Consider the following 16,416-nt stretch of genomic DNA (forward strand, 5'->3'; position numbering starts at 1 on the left):
ATGGCGCCCGAGGCCGGGGCGGCTCCGCGCGCGCGGTGCCCGCTGCCCTGGGCGGCGCTGCTGCTCCTGGCGGCGCTGCTGCCCGTCGTGTCCCCGGCGGGGGCTCCAGGTACGCGCAGCCCCGGGCGCCGCTGCCCGGCTCTCCGCGCCTCCCCGCCGCTTCCCTGCGCGCCCTCCGTGCACCCTCACCCTGCCTGTCGCTCCGGGGACCGCCGTCCCGCGCTGTGCTGTGCGCGTCGTGTCGCCAACCTGTGCGTCCTCCTCCCTCGCGGGTCGGGGCGGGGGCGGCGGGCGGCGGAGGCGGGGGCGGGGGCCGCGGGTCTGGGAGCCCGGGAGCTCAGCGCCCTGGTTTCAACCTTGCGGTCCAACGCCCCGGAATCCGGAATCCGGACACTCGAGTCCAGCTTCCCGGAGAGATTCGGACAAAGGAACAAACATAAAGAAAAGAAAAGAAAAGAAAAGAAATAGAAAGAAATAGAGAGAAAGAAAAGAAAAGAAAAGAAAAGCCAAGCCGCCCTTGGGCGTTGCGGTGGAGGTGGGGGTGATGTATTCCTTTGCCGTCTGCATCCTTCTCCAGCTCACCTGCCCCGAGGCAGGGATGCCTGATGGAAAGTGGCAGTCGGGGGACCCGAAGGGAGGCGGGGAGGCAGGGAAGCAGGACTCTTCTAGAAGCCCTCGGGGATGGAAGGCTGCGAGCGGCCCCGGGGAGGGGGGGCGGGTACCCCGGCGCCCGAGCATCAGCGGCCAGTACCTCCCGGTGGCAACTTGGCGGCTCGGAGAGGACGTGGGTCTTGGGGGGGGGAGGTGCGTTGTGGGAGAACCCACCTGGGGTTCTCTCCCTTTCCCGAGAGACTGACTGGAGGTGGGATGGACGCTTGCTTTCGGGGCTGAAATGTGAGCAGCGCTTTTCAGAAAATGCCAGCGTGCTGGTGTCCGATTTGGTGAACGTTTCCCGCAGAGAGTTAAGTTTGCGGTGGGGTTTTTCATCCCTAAGCCTTTGGTGGCGCGGCCCCCTTGCTCCCGCCTCCTGTGCGGGCATTTTTTCACACTTGAAACGGTGTGGCTTTTATTTATGCCATCAGTTTGTAGGAATCCAAGAAGTCCACATTTTTGTTGATAGTATTCACTCCCAGCTGGGTTATAAAAATTCAGATGTGATTCCAAGGGAGGCTACTTGCTCTCTGATGCTATTTCGTGTCCTGATTGCCCTTGTATAGGAGGGAAATGAGGGCAAGTTGGAGGGAGGCCACGTTGTCTTGCAGTTCTTTTTGGTGGGTGCATCCTGCATTAACACTCGGGGCGGGTTTGTGCCCATGCTGGGGTGCCAAGGTGGTGCCACTGGTAGGTTTTGTGTTCCTCTGTTAGCAATCTCTAGGAAAGCATTCGCTGAATACTTGGGTGCAGCAGTTAACAAGAATAAAGCTTTTTAAAAGCCTTTCAACTTCCCCATCTACAATCCATGCCTTCCTCCTCCCCCCCCCCCCCCCGAAATTAAAATTTCTGAATGTTGAAAGAGTTTTTGTTTCAGAAAGTGGGCTGGAACTGGAAGTAATGCTAAACTGGCTTCAGGATGATTCCAGCTTCATTCCTGCTAGATTCCACTGCCACCTGCCCAATGGGTTACATCTGAGTGTGCCTGGAGTCAGGGTTCTTTGAGGTAGCTCCCGAAATGTTGCCATGTTCCCTGCTATTCCTTCTCTTGCCTTCTGCTCTGTAAATCCACTGAGCTGTGGAATGTGGGAGCTGGAATGCTTGCTGGCACTTCTCTCTACTGTGTTGACGTGGGATTTGCAGTAAAATGATGATCAGACTAGAAATGGACAAGCACATTTCGAAATGAATATCTACTGCCTTTAAATGAAATAATAGAAGGAAAGAAACAGAATCTGCAGATAGCTCCCCGGTGCTGTGAAAGAAATCATGGGGCACATAATTTATTTCATCTGTTCCCCTGGAAGGCGTCCTGCCTGTCCTGCCGTATATAGCTACAGTCACTGCTCCAGACTGTACTCTGGGTCTGACAGCAAGGCCATGGGCACAGCGCTCCTTCTCTGGCTGAATGAATGCATGGGCCCAGAAAATTGCTCAAGTCAAGCCCTCCCCTACCCTTCACCCCCAGACCTTTGGGGGCCAGAATCCCTATAATGAAAGCACCCAGAGCCACTTTAAATGGCAGGCCACCACAGCTCAGAGGGACTTGCCTTAAAACAGAGGAGATTTGCAGGGCATATTAAAGATCTAAGTAAACCCTTTACCTTGGTGGTCAATTAAAACAAAACAAAATAAGCAAGTGATGCCATCCCTACAAAAAACTACTAGGCGACCATTGAAATTATGGTGGCACTTGCCAGTCCGATAGGATACATGTCTCTAAAAATGGAAGGACACGCACACTCACATACATTTCTAGCAGTTATCTTTGGGTGGTTATGGTGGCCTTAATTTTTTTCTTTGAAACTTAAATATCCTTTCAGGGAATTTGCAAGGCCAAAACTATTTTAAAAGTAATACTAAGATGCCATTTGCCTTTTTTTTTTTTTTTTTTTTTTACAGTATTGATGTTTGCAGCAAGGGAGAAAAGTTTGGTGGGTGAAACTACTGGTGCTTAGGGTGAATTGAGGCATTGGCACCATAATGATCTAGTAGTCATTGAAGTGAAGGAAAGATATGCCAGTTTCAATTAAGAATGTCCTGATGCAACAGTAAAAGTTATTAATTGTACCAAATCTCTACCCTTGAATACACGTTGTTTTAATATTCTGTGTGAAGGAATAGGAAAGAGACATAAAATACATCTATGGGCTGCCCAAGTTCTGTGGCAATCCTAAAGAAAAATCCTGAGGGAAATCCTGATAATCCTGAGGAAAAGCTCTTGTGTGATAATTTCAGTTGTGAACCGAAGTAGCTTCTTTTCTCATGATGCACCGTATTTATCAGAAAGAATGACCATAGACAAACTTGGGTATTTGGCAGACATCTTTTCAAAAATGAACAAGGGGCCTGCCACTTTTAGTAAAACAACTGATGGTATGTCTTGCCAGTGATACAATTTGAGCCTTCAGATGAAAATTAGAATTTTGCCAAATCATCTCCAACATCATTTGAAAGCTGCCCAGTGCTTAAAAACTTTTCTAACAAATATCGGTGGTGAGACAAATGAATGTGATGTTTTAAATATTGTCATGTAAAAGTGTGTCAGCATTTAGATGACCTGCATAACCAAGTGAGCCAGTCAGTTCCTTCCAAGTGACCAAGGCATAATGTTATCAAGTCTTGCCTGGCTAAAAGATCCAGCCAAAGTGCAAGATGACCCAGTGGGTTTTTCATGTAACAAGTGTGAAAAATTCTTTATGTGGTTGCAGATTCTACATCACAACTAACCTTTCAGAAGCTGCTACTTGATGAGTTTTGGTGTAGTAGCAAAGCTTTTCCAAAATTATTCCTAAGGCTGTCAAAACACTTTTCCAACTACAGACCTGTGTGAGGCTGCATTTTCTTCAGTTATTTCATTAAATCTCAGGCCGAATTCATAGATTTTCAGGATGATTTGAAGGTTATCTAGGTAATTTTGTGGGGACAGGTGATTTGGGGACCCTACTCTTCCGCCATCTTGCCGGCCAACATCCTCTTCAGTTATTTCAATCACAGCAACATATAGCAATAGACTGAAGGCATAAGCGAGAGGAGATCCTGCTGTCTCCTATTGAAGAGATGTGCCAAACACTGCCACTTTTCAATTTCTTCTTGTTTTAGGAAATGCTGATTTTTCATGTCAATGTGAAGTGACTTACTGCTCCTATTTTAAAATGGCATAACATACACATAGGAACTTGTGCCTAGTTTACATTTCTGGTCAGTAGATAACAGCAGATAAAACCCACCTAAATGTAACCTCTGTGAGCTACTCATTCATTTAAGAGTAGGAAGGAATCCAGAGAGCAGGAAGGTTGATAACCACTGGCATAGAGGGGAAGTAGGGCCACCCTCAGGATGCCTGGCTCTGAGTCTCAGGACTGTCATTCACAAGCTGTGGGGCCAGCCTTGGGCCAGCTGGTCAGTCTCCACTAGTCTGAGTGAATGGAAAGATTCCTTCCATCTCTAGAAGTCCTCAGGGGCTTTCCTGTGGCCCAGCCTGCACCCAGCTCTGTAGGGTTTCCCTCCTACTTCTGTCCTCTTTGAGAAGAGAGGGTGACTATACCCTTACCTTTTATCTTGTGCACTGGAGCCCACCCAGATGGGAGAACTGTTTAATTCACCAACTGAGCATATAATTTGTAACCGTGGAATCAGAGGCTGTAATAGAATTACAGAGTGACAATTCCTGTCCTTGGCAAGTTATCACCAGACGGTTCCAGAGCATTATCAGTACGTCTTACCAGGGCCATTCATATCTCTAGTTAAGTCATAGAGGCCCATTCCCTGGAAAACAGGCAGGGGAGGAGGCGAGGAGTGTGGTGTGGGGCATATTAGTTTCCTATTTACTGTTGTGACAGATTACCACAAAGTTAGTGGCTTAAGACAACACAGATGTATTATCATGTAGTTCTGAAGTCAGAAGTCTGAAATGGGTCTCACTGGGCTACTATGAAGGACTGTGATTCTTGCAGGGTCTTGGGGAGAATCTGATCCTTACCTTTACCAGCTTCTAGAGGTGCCCATATTCTTCTAGCAGCCCCTGCCAGCAGTCCTTCACTCTGCTCCTACCCACACATTGCCTTCTCTGACTCTGACCTTCCTGTCTCCCTCGTTCACTGACGAGGACCCTTGTGATTATGTTGGACCCATTGGGATAATGCAGGATAATCTCCGCATCTCCAGATCCTTCACTCAATCACATCTGCAAACTCCATTTTGCCATGTGAGGTCACACATTCACAGGTCCGGGGGTTGGGGTGTGCACCTCATTGAGGGCTGTTATTCTATTACTCCGATGGGTGAGGGTGGTAGTGGGGGAGAGTCTAGAAGCAAACATTTCAGGAAGGACCCCAGCACCCTTTGCTGATTAAGGAGCAATGCTCTCTTCATTGTTCCCTAGGGGACTTGGGGGAATTTCTTAAATTATCATTAAATCTCTTATCAGGAGATCTTCTTTCAGTTTGAAAATAGAGAGGAGAGTATTTAAAGGTATAAAAATAAAAGAGAGGAGGGATCCTCCATCCTCCACCTGGGTGGCTCAGTGGTTTAGCGCCTGCCTTTGGCCCAGGGTGCGATCCTGGATTCCCGGGTTCGAGTCCCACGTCGGGCTCCCGGCATGGAGCCTGCTTCTCCCTCCTCCTATGTCTCTGCCTCTCTCTCTCTCTGTCTATCATAAATTAATAAATAAATCTTTAAAAAATAAAAGAGAGGAAAAAATACATATATTTACTTGTTAATCCAAAGAATATTTGTCTTAAAATACATCCAAAACTGAAACTTCAGGTGCCTTTGACGAGAGCTGGGTAGCTGGGGGCAGGGACAAGTATTGCTTATTTCTTGTGCCAGTTTTAGGGAGCACATATGGGGCATTTGGATGAGGGTACTGGTTAAACATAGAAGCCCACGTCTTTTCCTACCTTCTAGAATTTAGCCTTGTCTTGTTGCAAAGAATAGGAATTTAATCCTATCTTTGGGAATTGTGTTATCATTGATTATTCATTAAGGAAATTTCTCCAGTTGGGCCAGATGGTTAGAATTTAGGAATTTTGAATAGGTGTCTTCCTTCGTGCCACTGAGCTAAGTTAGGTGACCTCATGAGGAAGACATCCGTCCCCCTTCCTTTGCCTCCGGGCCCCGCGGGCGGCCGCGCTTGCGCTCCGCGGCCCTTAGAGGGCGCTGCTGGCCTGCTGGCGACGGTTCCACCGCCCGCTGACCTCCTTGCAGGGCGCCGAGCAGCTGCGGCTTCCCGGGAGATAAGAAAATTAGGACAAATGTGCAGTTAGTAATCTGCTTTGGGTTCCCTTAGTGCCTGCCTCTTGTCAGCTTTGCTCCTCATTGAAGCTGCCTTCGGACAGTAAGTCGGGGACAGATCGTGCATTCAGGGTGGAACTGAGGCTTGTTAGTAATTTTCAGCTGATCCTTGGTGAGGAGGAGCTTGGAGCCTAAAGCTGAAGCGGGGGCGCTGGGGGACCCCCTGGCATCCTGCCGGTCCCCCAGAGCTGCAGCAGCTGGAAGACGGGGAAGGACAAGGGAACCTGTGCGTGGGGAAAATGATTAAATTCTAACAGCATCACAATCTCTGTGGTCTAACCTACACAATTCTTTTTTCATTTTTCCATGGAGTTCTCCCGGCGTGCACTTTAATTTCTTTTTAATACTAACCGGCAGTTAAAAGTGCCACGGAGTTTACCATGTCTCTGTATGTCGTGTCATCTGATTTCCGTCGCCACCTGTGCAATTGGTAGCATCCTCCCCTCACCAGGAGGGAAGCAGGTTCACAGGACTTGGCTGGTCTTCCCCAAGTCAACCGTGTAGGCCGCGGTATCTCAGGATTCGCCCCCCAGTCTTCTGAATCCGCATCCTCTGTGCTTCCTGCAGCCTCTCCCAGCTCCTGTGTGGGTGCTCGCTTCATTCCCCCGTTTTCTTCTTTGGGCTGGCGGTGGGAGCTGGCACCAACCTTTCTGATTTGCTCAGAAGGCCCTTCCAGGGTCTATGCTCCGGTAACACTGCCGTTGGCTGTTGAGAAATGATCCCGTCACGCATGGAAGCGTGTTGAACTCCAGTAGGGGCTTAACTTCAGATGAAATTGCAGTGAACCCATTCCCTGTTACAAAATATATTTGGCAGTTGGGTATAAGCAGGATCCTCACTGGAGGCAACGTCCGTTCCTTAGTGGCTCCTGTTAGAACTTGCCCTTGAGACCGGTGCTCTGTGCTCCTGTTAATTACAGGAGCCCCTCAGTGTTCGGGGCAGTGGTTCTCTGAGGACGTCCGATCCTTGTGACGGAGCCTGTCAGCCTTGTGTTGGAACCAGAGGTTCCCAGAATTCAAGTTTGTTTAGAGGAGACCATTTAAATCCAGGAACAGTGGTGACAGCCATCAGTTGTTGATCTGTGCGGTTGGCAGATCCTCACCTCTCCTACAGGTGGCAAGACTGTAATAGCATTAGTTAAGGTGTTTGGAACGTCTCAGAAAAAAGTGTTCTCTAAAGGCTGGGATTTGGGACGCCTGGGTGGCTCAGCGGTTGAGCGTCTGCCTTCAGCTGAGGTCGTGATCCTGCGATCCTGGGATCAAGTCCCACATCGGGCTCCCTGCATGGAGCCTGCTTCTCCCTCTGCCTCTGTCTCTGCCTCTCTCTGTCTTTCATGAACACATAAATAAAGTCTTTTTAAAAAGTAAAGGCTGGGATTGGCTTTTGAGAGATTATTTTATAGTGTCACGTCTCTCCGCCCATGTTCACTTTGCCTGAGCCAGCTGCTAATTTGCACTGTGTGAACTTGGGCGGGTCATAATTCGGCTGGCCTGTTTCTCATCTGCAAAGTGAGAGGATGGGACGGGACTGTGGGCGCGGCTAAGGGCCCCTCTGGCTCGAACTCTGTGTGAGTCTCCATTTAAAGGCCATCCATCCGTTCATTCATTCAATCGGCAACATCAGTGTATGTCCGGTGCAGCGACCAAGTCCAATACGTAGTCCCTCTGTCCAGATGCATAGGTGGAGGCAGGTGGAGGGGAGGTGCACACAGGATGGTGCACGTTAGGACAGTCCCTGGGTGGGGATGGGACTGGAAATCCAGGACAGCCATGTTGGAGCTGGGCTTTGAGGAGGGGACTGGGCATTAGTTAGAGAAGGAGAGCAAGGAAGGACATTTCAGGGGGAGGAACACCGTGTCGTGTGTGAGGGCACAGAGGAGCGAGGAGCCTTGTGACACATTTGAAGAAACATGAGTTCTCTGGTGGCTCTTGTAAAGTGACATCCTGGGAGAATGGTGACATTCAGGACTGGAAGGGTCAGCAGTAGGCAGCTCAGCACGGTCCTGGAGTTGGACCATAGTCCAAAGTAGCCATGGCCATTGAACGTGTGTTCATGGTGGGAGGTCGCACAGCCACTGAGTAGAGGCAGGAGTGGGGAGAGGGTTCTTTGACATCTGCTTACTTACTTGAGGCTTTGGGGGTTTCTTCATTACATTATAGGCCAAGCTGATAGCTCCTAACTACTGTCTTTACCTTCAGTCCTATCTGAAATGTTCTAGAACAGTGCCATTTTGGAATGGGTTCCAAGTTACTGGGAGACTCATGCCTTCACATGTGGGCAGAGTGGTAGACTTTCTAGTTAAGATGGGAGTACTGAACAGCTGAATACAATGGCTTGGGGGTCGAGGGTGGTTCTGTGGACAGAATTCAGTGCGGTTTCCAAGGGAAAAAAACCACGTGAGTAATTTTAGGAGTTCATGCAGGCGGTGGGTGACTTGGAAATGAGGAAATCAATGTGTATAATTTATGCAGGCTTTTAGTGTCTAAATAGTGACATTCCACTCTGAGGGCCACCTAAGCATCCACTGGTTCCAGGGTCTGACAGCTGTTATGTTGTGGACAGGTAGTAGGTTTAAGCCAGTGGACGTGGAGGAGGATGAGCCTGTAGGGTCCTTGGCAGAAGGCTGTGGCTAGACTAGGTTTCATTGCAGTGAGCCAGCCGGGTGGGGAGCCCAGTGATGGCTAATATGGGGTGACGCCACATTTGTCTGCGAGTGAAATCCCACTGCCAGTCACCGCAACCAGAACCCACAGTGTGGGGCAGGTGGAGAGGCCAGGGACCCCTAGTGTCAGGGGGAGCAGCAAGCTCAGCCAGGACAGGTGAGGGTGGCCTTCTAAAGACCCCGGCCAGGGGCTGCTGCTGGGGGGCACACTGCCTTCTTAGTGGCACCATCTCAGTGGGGCAGCATTTTATAGAATAAAATCCCCTACACAGAAGGCTCAGTCTCTCCCGACCGTGATGGTGCCACGCAGGTGCTTCCACCTAGAAAGCAGAACACTTTGAGCAGGACACAGAGACCCAGGTGGTCTGTTGTGTTTGTCGTGGCTCAGTTTCTGAGCATACTTTCCATGATCATTTATCAGGAGTCTACCTTGGTGTGCTTGTTTCCCCAAGCATACGGTCAGGGTTTTGGACTCCACTGTAGGCATAAAAGACTATTTCCTAAAAACAGCATTTTAAAATGTGTTTTCTGAGGTAGTTGGAGTCACATGCAATTGTAAGAAATGACTCAGAGATCTCACATGCCTGTCACCTGGTGTCTCCCAATGGTGACACCTTGTGTAACTATAGTGCAGTGTCCATCAGGAAGCTGACATCGATACTGACTATTCCCATCTTACCAGTTTTGTGTGCTTGTGTGGGCTTCTATGTATTTTGTCATTTCAAGAATGTCATAAAAATGGAACTGTATGATATGTCACCTTCTGAGATTGGTAAAAGCATATTTTAAAAAAATATTTTTGCCCATTCTGCTTGAGATCACCACAATTAGCTTGCCAGTGTTTTTGTATGTAGTGAGATGTCATGGTAAATAATTTGGCATAGGAGGAGAGTACTGCTGCCACCCTGGTCCAGGCCACCTTACCTGCATTATTGCAAGAACCTCATCCTTGGTCTCACTGCCTCTGCCTTTTCTCCCTACCCCCTATTCTCAAAACTGCAGCCACAGTGATTCTCATCATGCATGATGTCACACAGAAGTCACAGTCACTTCCCATCTCTCTTAGATAAAAACCAAAATCCTAAAACATTTTTCAAGGCCACACATGACCATCTTCTATCCCATGCCCTCCCTCACTGTCAGCTCCAATTCCTTGGCTTCCTTGCTGGTTCTCTAATGTGCTAGGGACCTTCCAGCTCCAGTGTCTTTGCACTTACTGGGGTGTTTTTTTTTTTTTTTTTGCCTGAACAACATTGCATAAGCATCTATAGGTACCTTCCTCACTGTCTTCAGATTCTTTATGCAACGTCTCAGAAGGCCTTACATGACCACTTCCTCCCCAATTTAACAGTATAATCCTACCCCTACTCCCCAGCACTTCTTATCCTGGTTTTATTTTCTCCACAACCATTAGCCCCATCTGATAGTTCATTTATTTTACTTTCGTATTTGAGAATTGCTTGTTCTCCATTGGACCATAAATCAGCTCCATAAGAGCAGGACATTTTGTTGGTTTTATTCACTGAAGTCTCATTGCCTAGAATGCTGCCTTTGGAACTTAGTAGATGCTTAGTAAATATTTGCTGAATGATTAAATGTGCTTTCTTTGGTGTTGATCACATGTGATATACACTAAATATATTTATGTACATGACCTGACAGCAGCCTGCTGTTGCGCCCTGCCTCTTACCATAACCCTGTGAGGCCAGCCAGTGAGTTTTGAAGAGTGTTGTATTGAAAGTCCATAAGCAGCTGGAGTGAAGAATTATATTTACATGGGATACTAGTTTCCTAGTACTGCCATATAAAGGGCTGCAAACTGGGTGGGTTTAAACAATATAAATTTATTCTCTCATAGTTTTTGAGGCTGGAAGTCTGAAATCTGCAGGGCAGGGTCATACTCTGTCTGAAGGCTCTAGAGAAGAATCCATCCTTGCCTCCTCTTAGCGACTGTTGGTTTCCAGCAATCCTTGATGTTCCCTGGCTTATAGACGTGTCACTCGATTCTCTTGTCTCCCTTGTCATATGGTTTTATCCCTGTGTGTCTTCTTATAAGGATATTGGTCAGACTGGATCATAGCCAACCCTAATCAAGCATAATGTCATCTTAACTTGATTACAACTGCAAAAACCCTACTTCCAAATCACATTCACAGGTATTGGGCATTAGCACTCCACATAGCTTTTGGGGAGACACAGTTCAACCCACAACATATGGTATGCCTACCAACACAATTCCTTTTCAGTAGGTGAAAGAATTCTAGCAGCTTCCAACAGTGGGCCATAGTTGAGCCGTAGGAAGACATGAGTCACTGCATTGTACTCTGTGCTGAACTGTCAACCTGCCAACCCAGATTTCCAAAGACCTATGCACAATCAGTAGGCCTAATTCATAGATCAAGCCTGGCTCTATCCTTCATTCATAAAGTAGATAATTAAGTAATTAACTCAGATCTTCTATGGCCAGTGACTATGCTAAGCTCTGAGGCATAGAATACAAAGACTTAATAATAAAGTGGGGATTGATGTAGCAATAAATTATGGCATTGAATGTTATGTGAGCAATACAGGATCATCTAGTACTTTCTAATCAACTTCTACTTGTCAGGTATAGAGTTAAGTCCTGAATGTTTTTACACTGACATACATAAAATTGTAAGATTAGCAAGAGAAATCAGCAAATTAGTGTGAGGACTTTGCCTGGTGGCCGCACTTTAATATTCACTCAATCTATATTTTCCCTCACACTTTAATGTTCACTCCATCTACATTTGAGACGCACCACTGTCTTTCTCTTATCTAAATGTAGTCTCTAGTCGAGACCTCTAGGTGGTGAGGTAAGGCAGCCTTCCCCTTCATAGAATATCTAATTTTTTGACATTCTTTATATTATAAAAAATGTCATGTCCTTTTCTGTTGTAACATGCACTGGCCTTGCTCTATTTTCTTTCTTTCTTTCTTTCTTTCTTTCTTTCTTTCTTTCTTTCTTTCTTTCTTTCTTTCTTTCTTTTTCTTTCTTTTTAACATTTTTCACCTTACCTAGTGATTTCCTTCTATTATTTTCTGATAGATGGGGAGAATTGAAACCTTCTTATGATTAATAACGCTCAGAATCCACATAGGTACCTACAGATAGCTGAGCAAACCACAGTCAAGGGGAAGAGAAAAGAAGGGCAGAGAACACTATGCTCCCCAACTTCCCTGAGACCCAGGCTGATTTTATTTTATAGTCACGTAATCACCACATTTTGACCCTAATACCTAGGAAGAAAGAAATCTTGGAGGTGAGACATGGGCTATTGTCTGAGCAGATTAATCACATGTATCTCTTGGAGAACACGAGGATTTTGACTTAGGGGTCTTTGGGATGAATTCTGTGGGATCCGCTGATGCTCTGAAGTTGTAATGAGTTATCATTATAGGAAGCAATTCAGAACATTCTCAGGTGTAAAGGGTAAGCTGGGTTAAAGTTACAGAAAGGACTCAATTAAATGTCCTCTTAGAATTCAAGCTGTGGAAAGCACTGGCCTGGTCTCCCATACATGGGGGAAGGTCTCCCACAAATGAGGGAAGGTCTCCCACACATGGGTGAAGTCTCCGGCTAAGGCCCTCCCTGAATCCCACCAATGTCATACTTTGTTCTCTGCTCATCCTAACTCGAGAAAGACTTCCTTTCCTTACCCCTCTGAGCCCTGATCACGTTCATTGTTAGAGCACTAAGTTGGTATTAAATGTCGGATATGCTTCCCCTTCTTTTCATGTGCCCATACAGTGCTTCCCTCAGAAGATTGAAGACCACTGCCTTTCTTATTTATACACCCGTGAATTTATTCACTTGTATTTCCAGGGCAGCATCTGGCATGCTAACTCTGTGTCACCCAGCTGAGGAACACAGTCACAGAAATTTACCTTTGAAGATGGGGGAATGTGTGGGAAGTGAACTAGGTAGACCTGTCTGATCACTGAAACTACTGCAGACCATTGTAGGCACAGAATTGATAGGTAGATTGAAAACGGGATGTTGATTAGATTATCTAGATTTCCTTTCAACTCTTAAGATTTTAAAATTTAACTCAGAGACTATTTCCTAAGGTTGAGGAAAATGAAGACCTCAAGCCCAGTCTTGCCACATGAGGACAGAGAATTGACCAAGAGCCCCCATGCTAGGAGTCATGCTGGGTCATTTTCTATTGGGTTTGAATTGGTGACATCAGCCCCTCTATGGCTCTTCCTTCTCCCACATTAGTTGAGTGCCTTACAATTTTCTTTCACATTTTATTCTCCTATCAGTCCTTTGAGATTAGTTGTAGAAAAGGAAGTAATTACGTTTGATATTTTCTGAGAGAAACTTTGGTGGCATATTTGCTTTGAGGACTTGAGTGGGGGTGGACCTGTCCTAATTACACGTGGTGAAAAATGGACTCTTCTCAGACTTTATTGGACTTGGCACTAACAGACATTCCCTTCTTCCTATAAATCTCTCCACTTCTGTTCTCCATGATGGAACTTTTTTCCTGGTTCTCTTCTTTATAACTAGTAGTTCAAATTAGATATCATCCTTCCGACATCTATGTTCTTTGGGTCCCACTGGAGATGTCACATACACTGTTGGACACACTGGAGCTTGAAGGAAAAGCCAGGGGAACCTAGGTGGCTCAGTTGGATAAGCATCTGCCTTAGGTTCAAGTCATGATCTTGGGGTCCTGGAATTGAGGACCCCGCGATGGGCTCCCTGCTTAGTGGGGAGTCTGCTTCTCTCTCTCCCTCTGCCCTTCCCCCTGCTTATGCTGTCTTTGTCTCATTATCTCAAATAAATAAAATCTTAAAAAAAATGAAAGGCCAGGGATAGAGTTGTGAATTTGGGGGCCATCATTGCATGGATGGAATTTTCAATCAAAGAACTCGATGTGGTAAGGAGGGAGAAAAGACAGAGGGAGGGTAGTGCATGCAGAGAAGAGGAAGGGCCAGAAGCTGGACTCTGAAGCACTCTAACATTTGAATTCTGGTGGAGGAGATGTGGAAGAGAAACCAGGGAGGATGATATCCTGGAAGGCAGGTAACTGTGGGGACAGGAAAGATAGGAGAACTTCTAGGAGAAAGGCTCAGCTGCTGTTGGACATAGAATAAGTCAAGGACCAATAGATGAAGGTTTGGCAACCTGGACTCTTCGTAATATTTATAGGTGCTCACTCAGCACATGACCTCATGTATCTCCATGAATTTTGGTGCCACTGATAACTTTCAGTTGTTTTTTTTTTTTTAAACTAGGCTCCATGCCCAGCACAGAGTCCAATGCAGGCTCCAACTCACAACTGTGAGATCAAGATCTGAGCTGAGATCAAGAGTTGGACACTCAACCGACTGAGCCACCCAGGCACCTCAATAACTTTCAGTTTTATACCTTTGGTTCTGATTTTTCTCCAGGCCCACATTTATCCCTTTTAGTTATAACTGCAACTGAGAGGCAACAAAGATTAGTACAAAGAGCATGGTATTTGGTTTTGGATTGGTCTGGGTTTGACCACTGTAACTTAGTAGCTGTGTGCCCCTGGGGAGTCACTTAACTCCATGAGGCTCAGTTTCGTCATTTATAAAAATTTATAAAAATGAGGATACCAAAGTAGAGTCGATACAATTTTTATGGAGATTCAAGATTACCTTATGATAATATAGAATTCTTTTTAATCACCTCTAAGTCCCCAATGCCTAGCTCAGAATCTGACACATAGTAGATATTCGATATATGCCTTGCAGAAATAAATGAGATGTCAGGCTCTTACTAAATGGGTATATAACAAATTTTCACTTCCTTTCTTCTTTACTTCCCTCTCTGTTTTTTCTTGATCACAAATGGCCTCATTCCAAAACTTAAACTCCTTGCTCATGAGGTGTGTTGAGCATTTTTTTCTCTTCATTGATAGATTATTTGCCTATGCCCATTCATAACCATTAATGGATTATCTGAAATATTTATTTTTAAAATATTAAAGCATATCTTAAAAGATGACTATTAGCAGTCTTAGCTGTCATTGGGTCCATGTGGTCATTGGCTTCTGGTCTTGTCTGTTTCATTTTCTCTGTTTCATACCTGCCTCTCCACAACATTTGCTTGGCTTGTCTTCTAAGGGTATTTTTCAGGGAGCTTTCTGAGTAAGATGAGTGGTGATTTCAGTGACAGTAATGCCCGAGTGTTTAACATAGTTAGACAATGACTTTCACATTTTGGGAAAAGGAATGAATTTTCAGGGAGTTTTTTTTGGCTGGCATGTCAAGCAGTTTATAGTAGGCTGAGTTTAAGCTGGACCAGCAAACAATGGTAATTCTTTGAGAAACTATTTCTCAGTTGCGAACTGAATTTGAAGAATGTGCAAAAGATCCCACAAAAACCTGGAAAGTACTGGTGTCTAGTGGGATCTCCGATGCCAGTCAACAGCAGGCATGAGTCCTGTATTCCTTTCCAATCCATAGGCATTTGCCCTTTAGGGTCTCTTGCTTTCTTATTGTTATTATAAATAAATATATCTATGGAATCCCTCCAATTCCATTTTCCTAAGTCATTTTGGAAAGCTGATGGCTTAGATGGGGAAGAATTCTTGTTTTTTCTCTGAAACAGTAGCTTTTGCTTATATTAGTTCCTGAACAAAATGGCCAAGAGCCTTCAAACCCTAAATCCTAATGATCAAATTCTGCCCACACTGTGGGTTAAGTTTACTCTAATTTTTGGCTGCATCATTTTCTGGACAGATGTACTGACTCAAGTCTGTGGCAGACTGACAAATAAAGCATTGACATTGTCAAAATTAAATTCCCAGAGTGAATCCCTTAACAACAAAACAGAAATAAAGTTAAAGCAAAGCAGCTCTCATTTAGAAAATCAAGGGGAAAAGTGACTTGATTGTATGGGTCCAGAAATGATGATACCAGGTAGCAGTGTACTGGGTTACTGGAAGCACAGTATCTGATGAACAGTGGCTAAACAGGTAGGAGAATTGTTTATCTCACTGCTCAATAAACTCAGGAGCAGAGAGGCTAACCAGGAACTTTCCGTTTGTCCAGTCTGCCATCCCAGGCCAGGTCATCATACTCAGGCTTGTCACTTCAGGTTCCCAGATGGCTGCACATCAATCAGTAGGTGTCATGTTGACATCCCAGAGGGGGGAAAGGCAGGAAGGTGCAAAAGGTCAAAAGCGCACCACAGCAGATCCTGACCCCTTTCTAATGCTTCCCCAAAAGTGGTAGTAGTAACTTTCTCATCTGTGTCATTGGCTAGAATTGGTCACATGACCACCCTTAGCTACCTGGAAGGCTGAAGGGTCATGAATATTTAGCATCCCAGTTTCTATTGTGGAAGAAAACAAGGGAGGAAGAAGAAGTCAGGAATGGATCTTGTGTACCCAACCCACAGAGTCTACCATGAACACTTTCTGAATTCAGGGCAAGTTCTAAACTGTTACAAATTAGTTAGGAAACTGGACATTCTTGAAAGAGACAATAAAAATTCAACCTATAGCATCTCAGAAGACATCTTGAGAGAGAAGGTGGATTCACTTTAAGAGTATTCTTTGGGCTGGAGAATTTGACTATAGTTTTGCCACTTCCTGCTTGTCTTGAAAATATGACTTGCTCCTTCATTTTGTTGTCTCCATTTTTGTGTTTTTTCACTTTATAGATCTTTCCCAAGGTGATTGACAGAGAGGAAGGAAGATAATGAAAGGGAATACTGTGAGGTAAACTATATTAATAGACATTCTGCTGGTCTCTCTTCACTTTCTTCCCAATAAAAACAAGCTACCTAGAATCTAGAATCT

At 45.6% G+C, this 16,416-nt stretch overlaps 1 protein-coding gene across 1 annotated transcript in view; it reads left to right on the forward strand.

The window, feature by feature from the left end:
* The window catches only part of FNDC1 (fibronectin type III domain containing 1), a 100,887-nt gene continuing 84,471 nt past the window's right edge, over positions 1–16,416 (forward strand). Inside the window, exon 1 of the mRNA XM_025422664.3 lies at positions 1–109. Within this exon, the coding sequence (XP_025278449.3) occupies positions 1–109 (109 nt within the window). The remainder of the gene's footprint in view (positions 110–16,416) is intronic.

The sequence above is a fragment of the Canis lupus genome, chromosome 1 (genome assembly GCF_003254725.2).
Source record: "Canis lupus dingo isolate Sandy chromosome 1, ASM325472v2, whole genome shotgun sequence".
Lineage (NCBI taxonomy): Eukaryota > Metazoa > Chordata > Mammalia > Carnivora > Canidae > Canis > Canis lupus.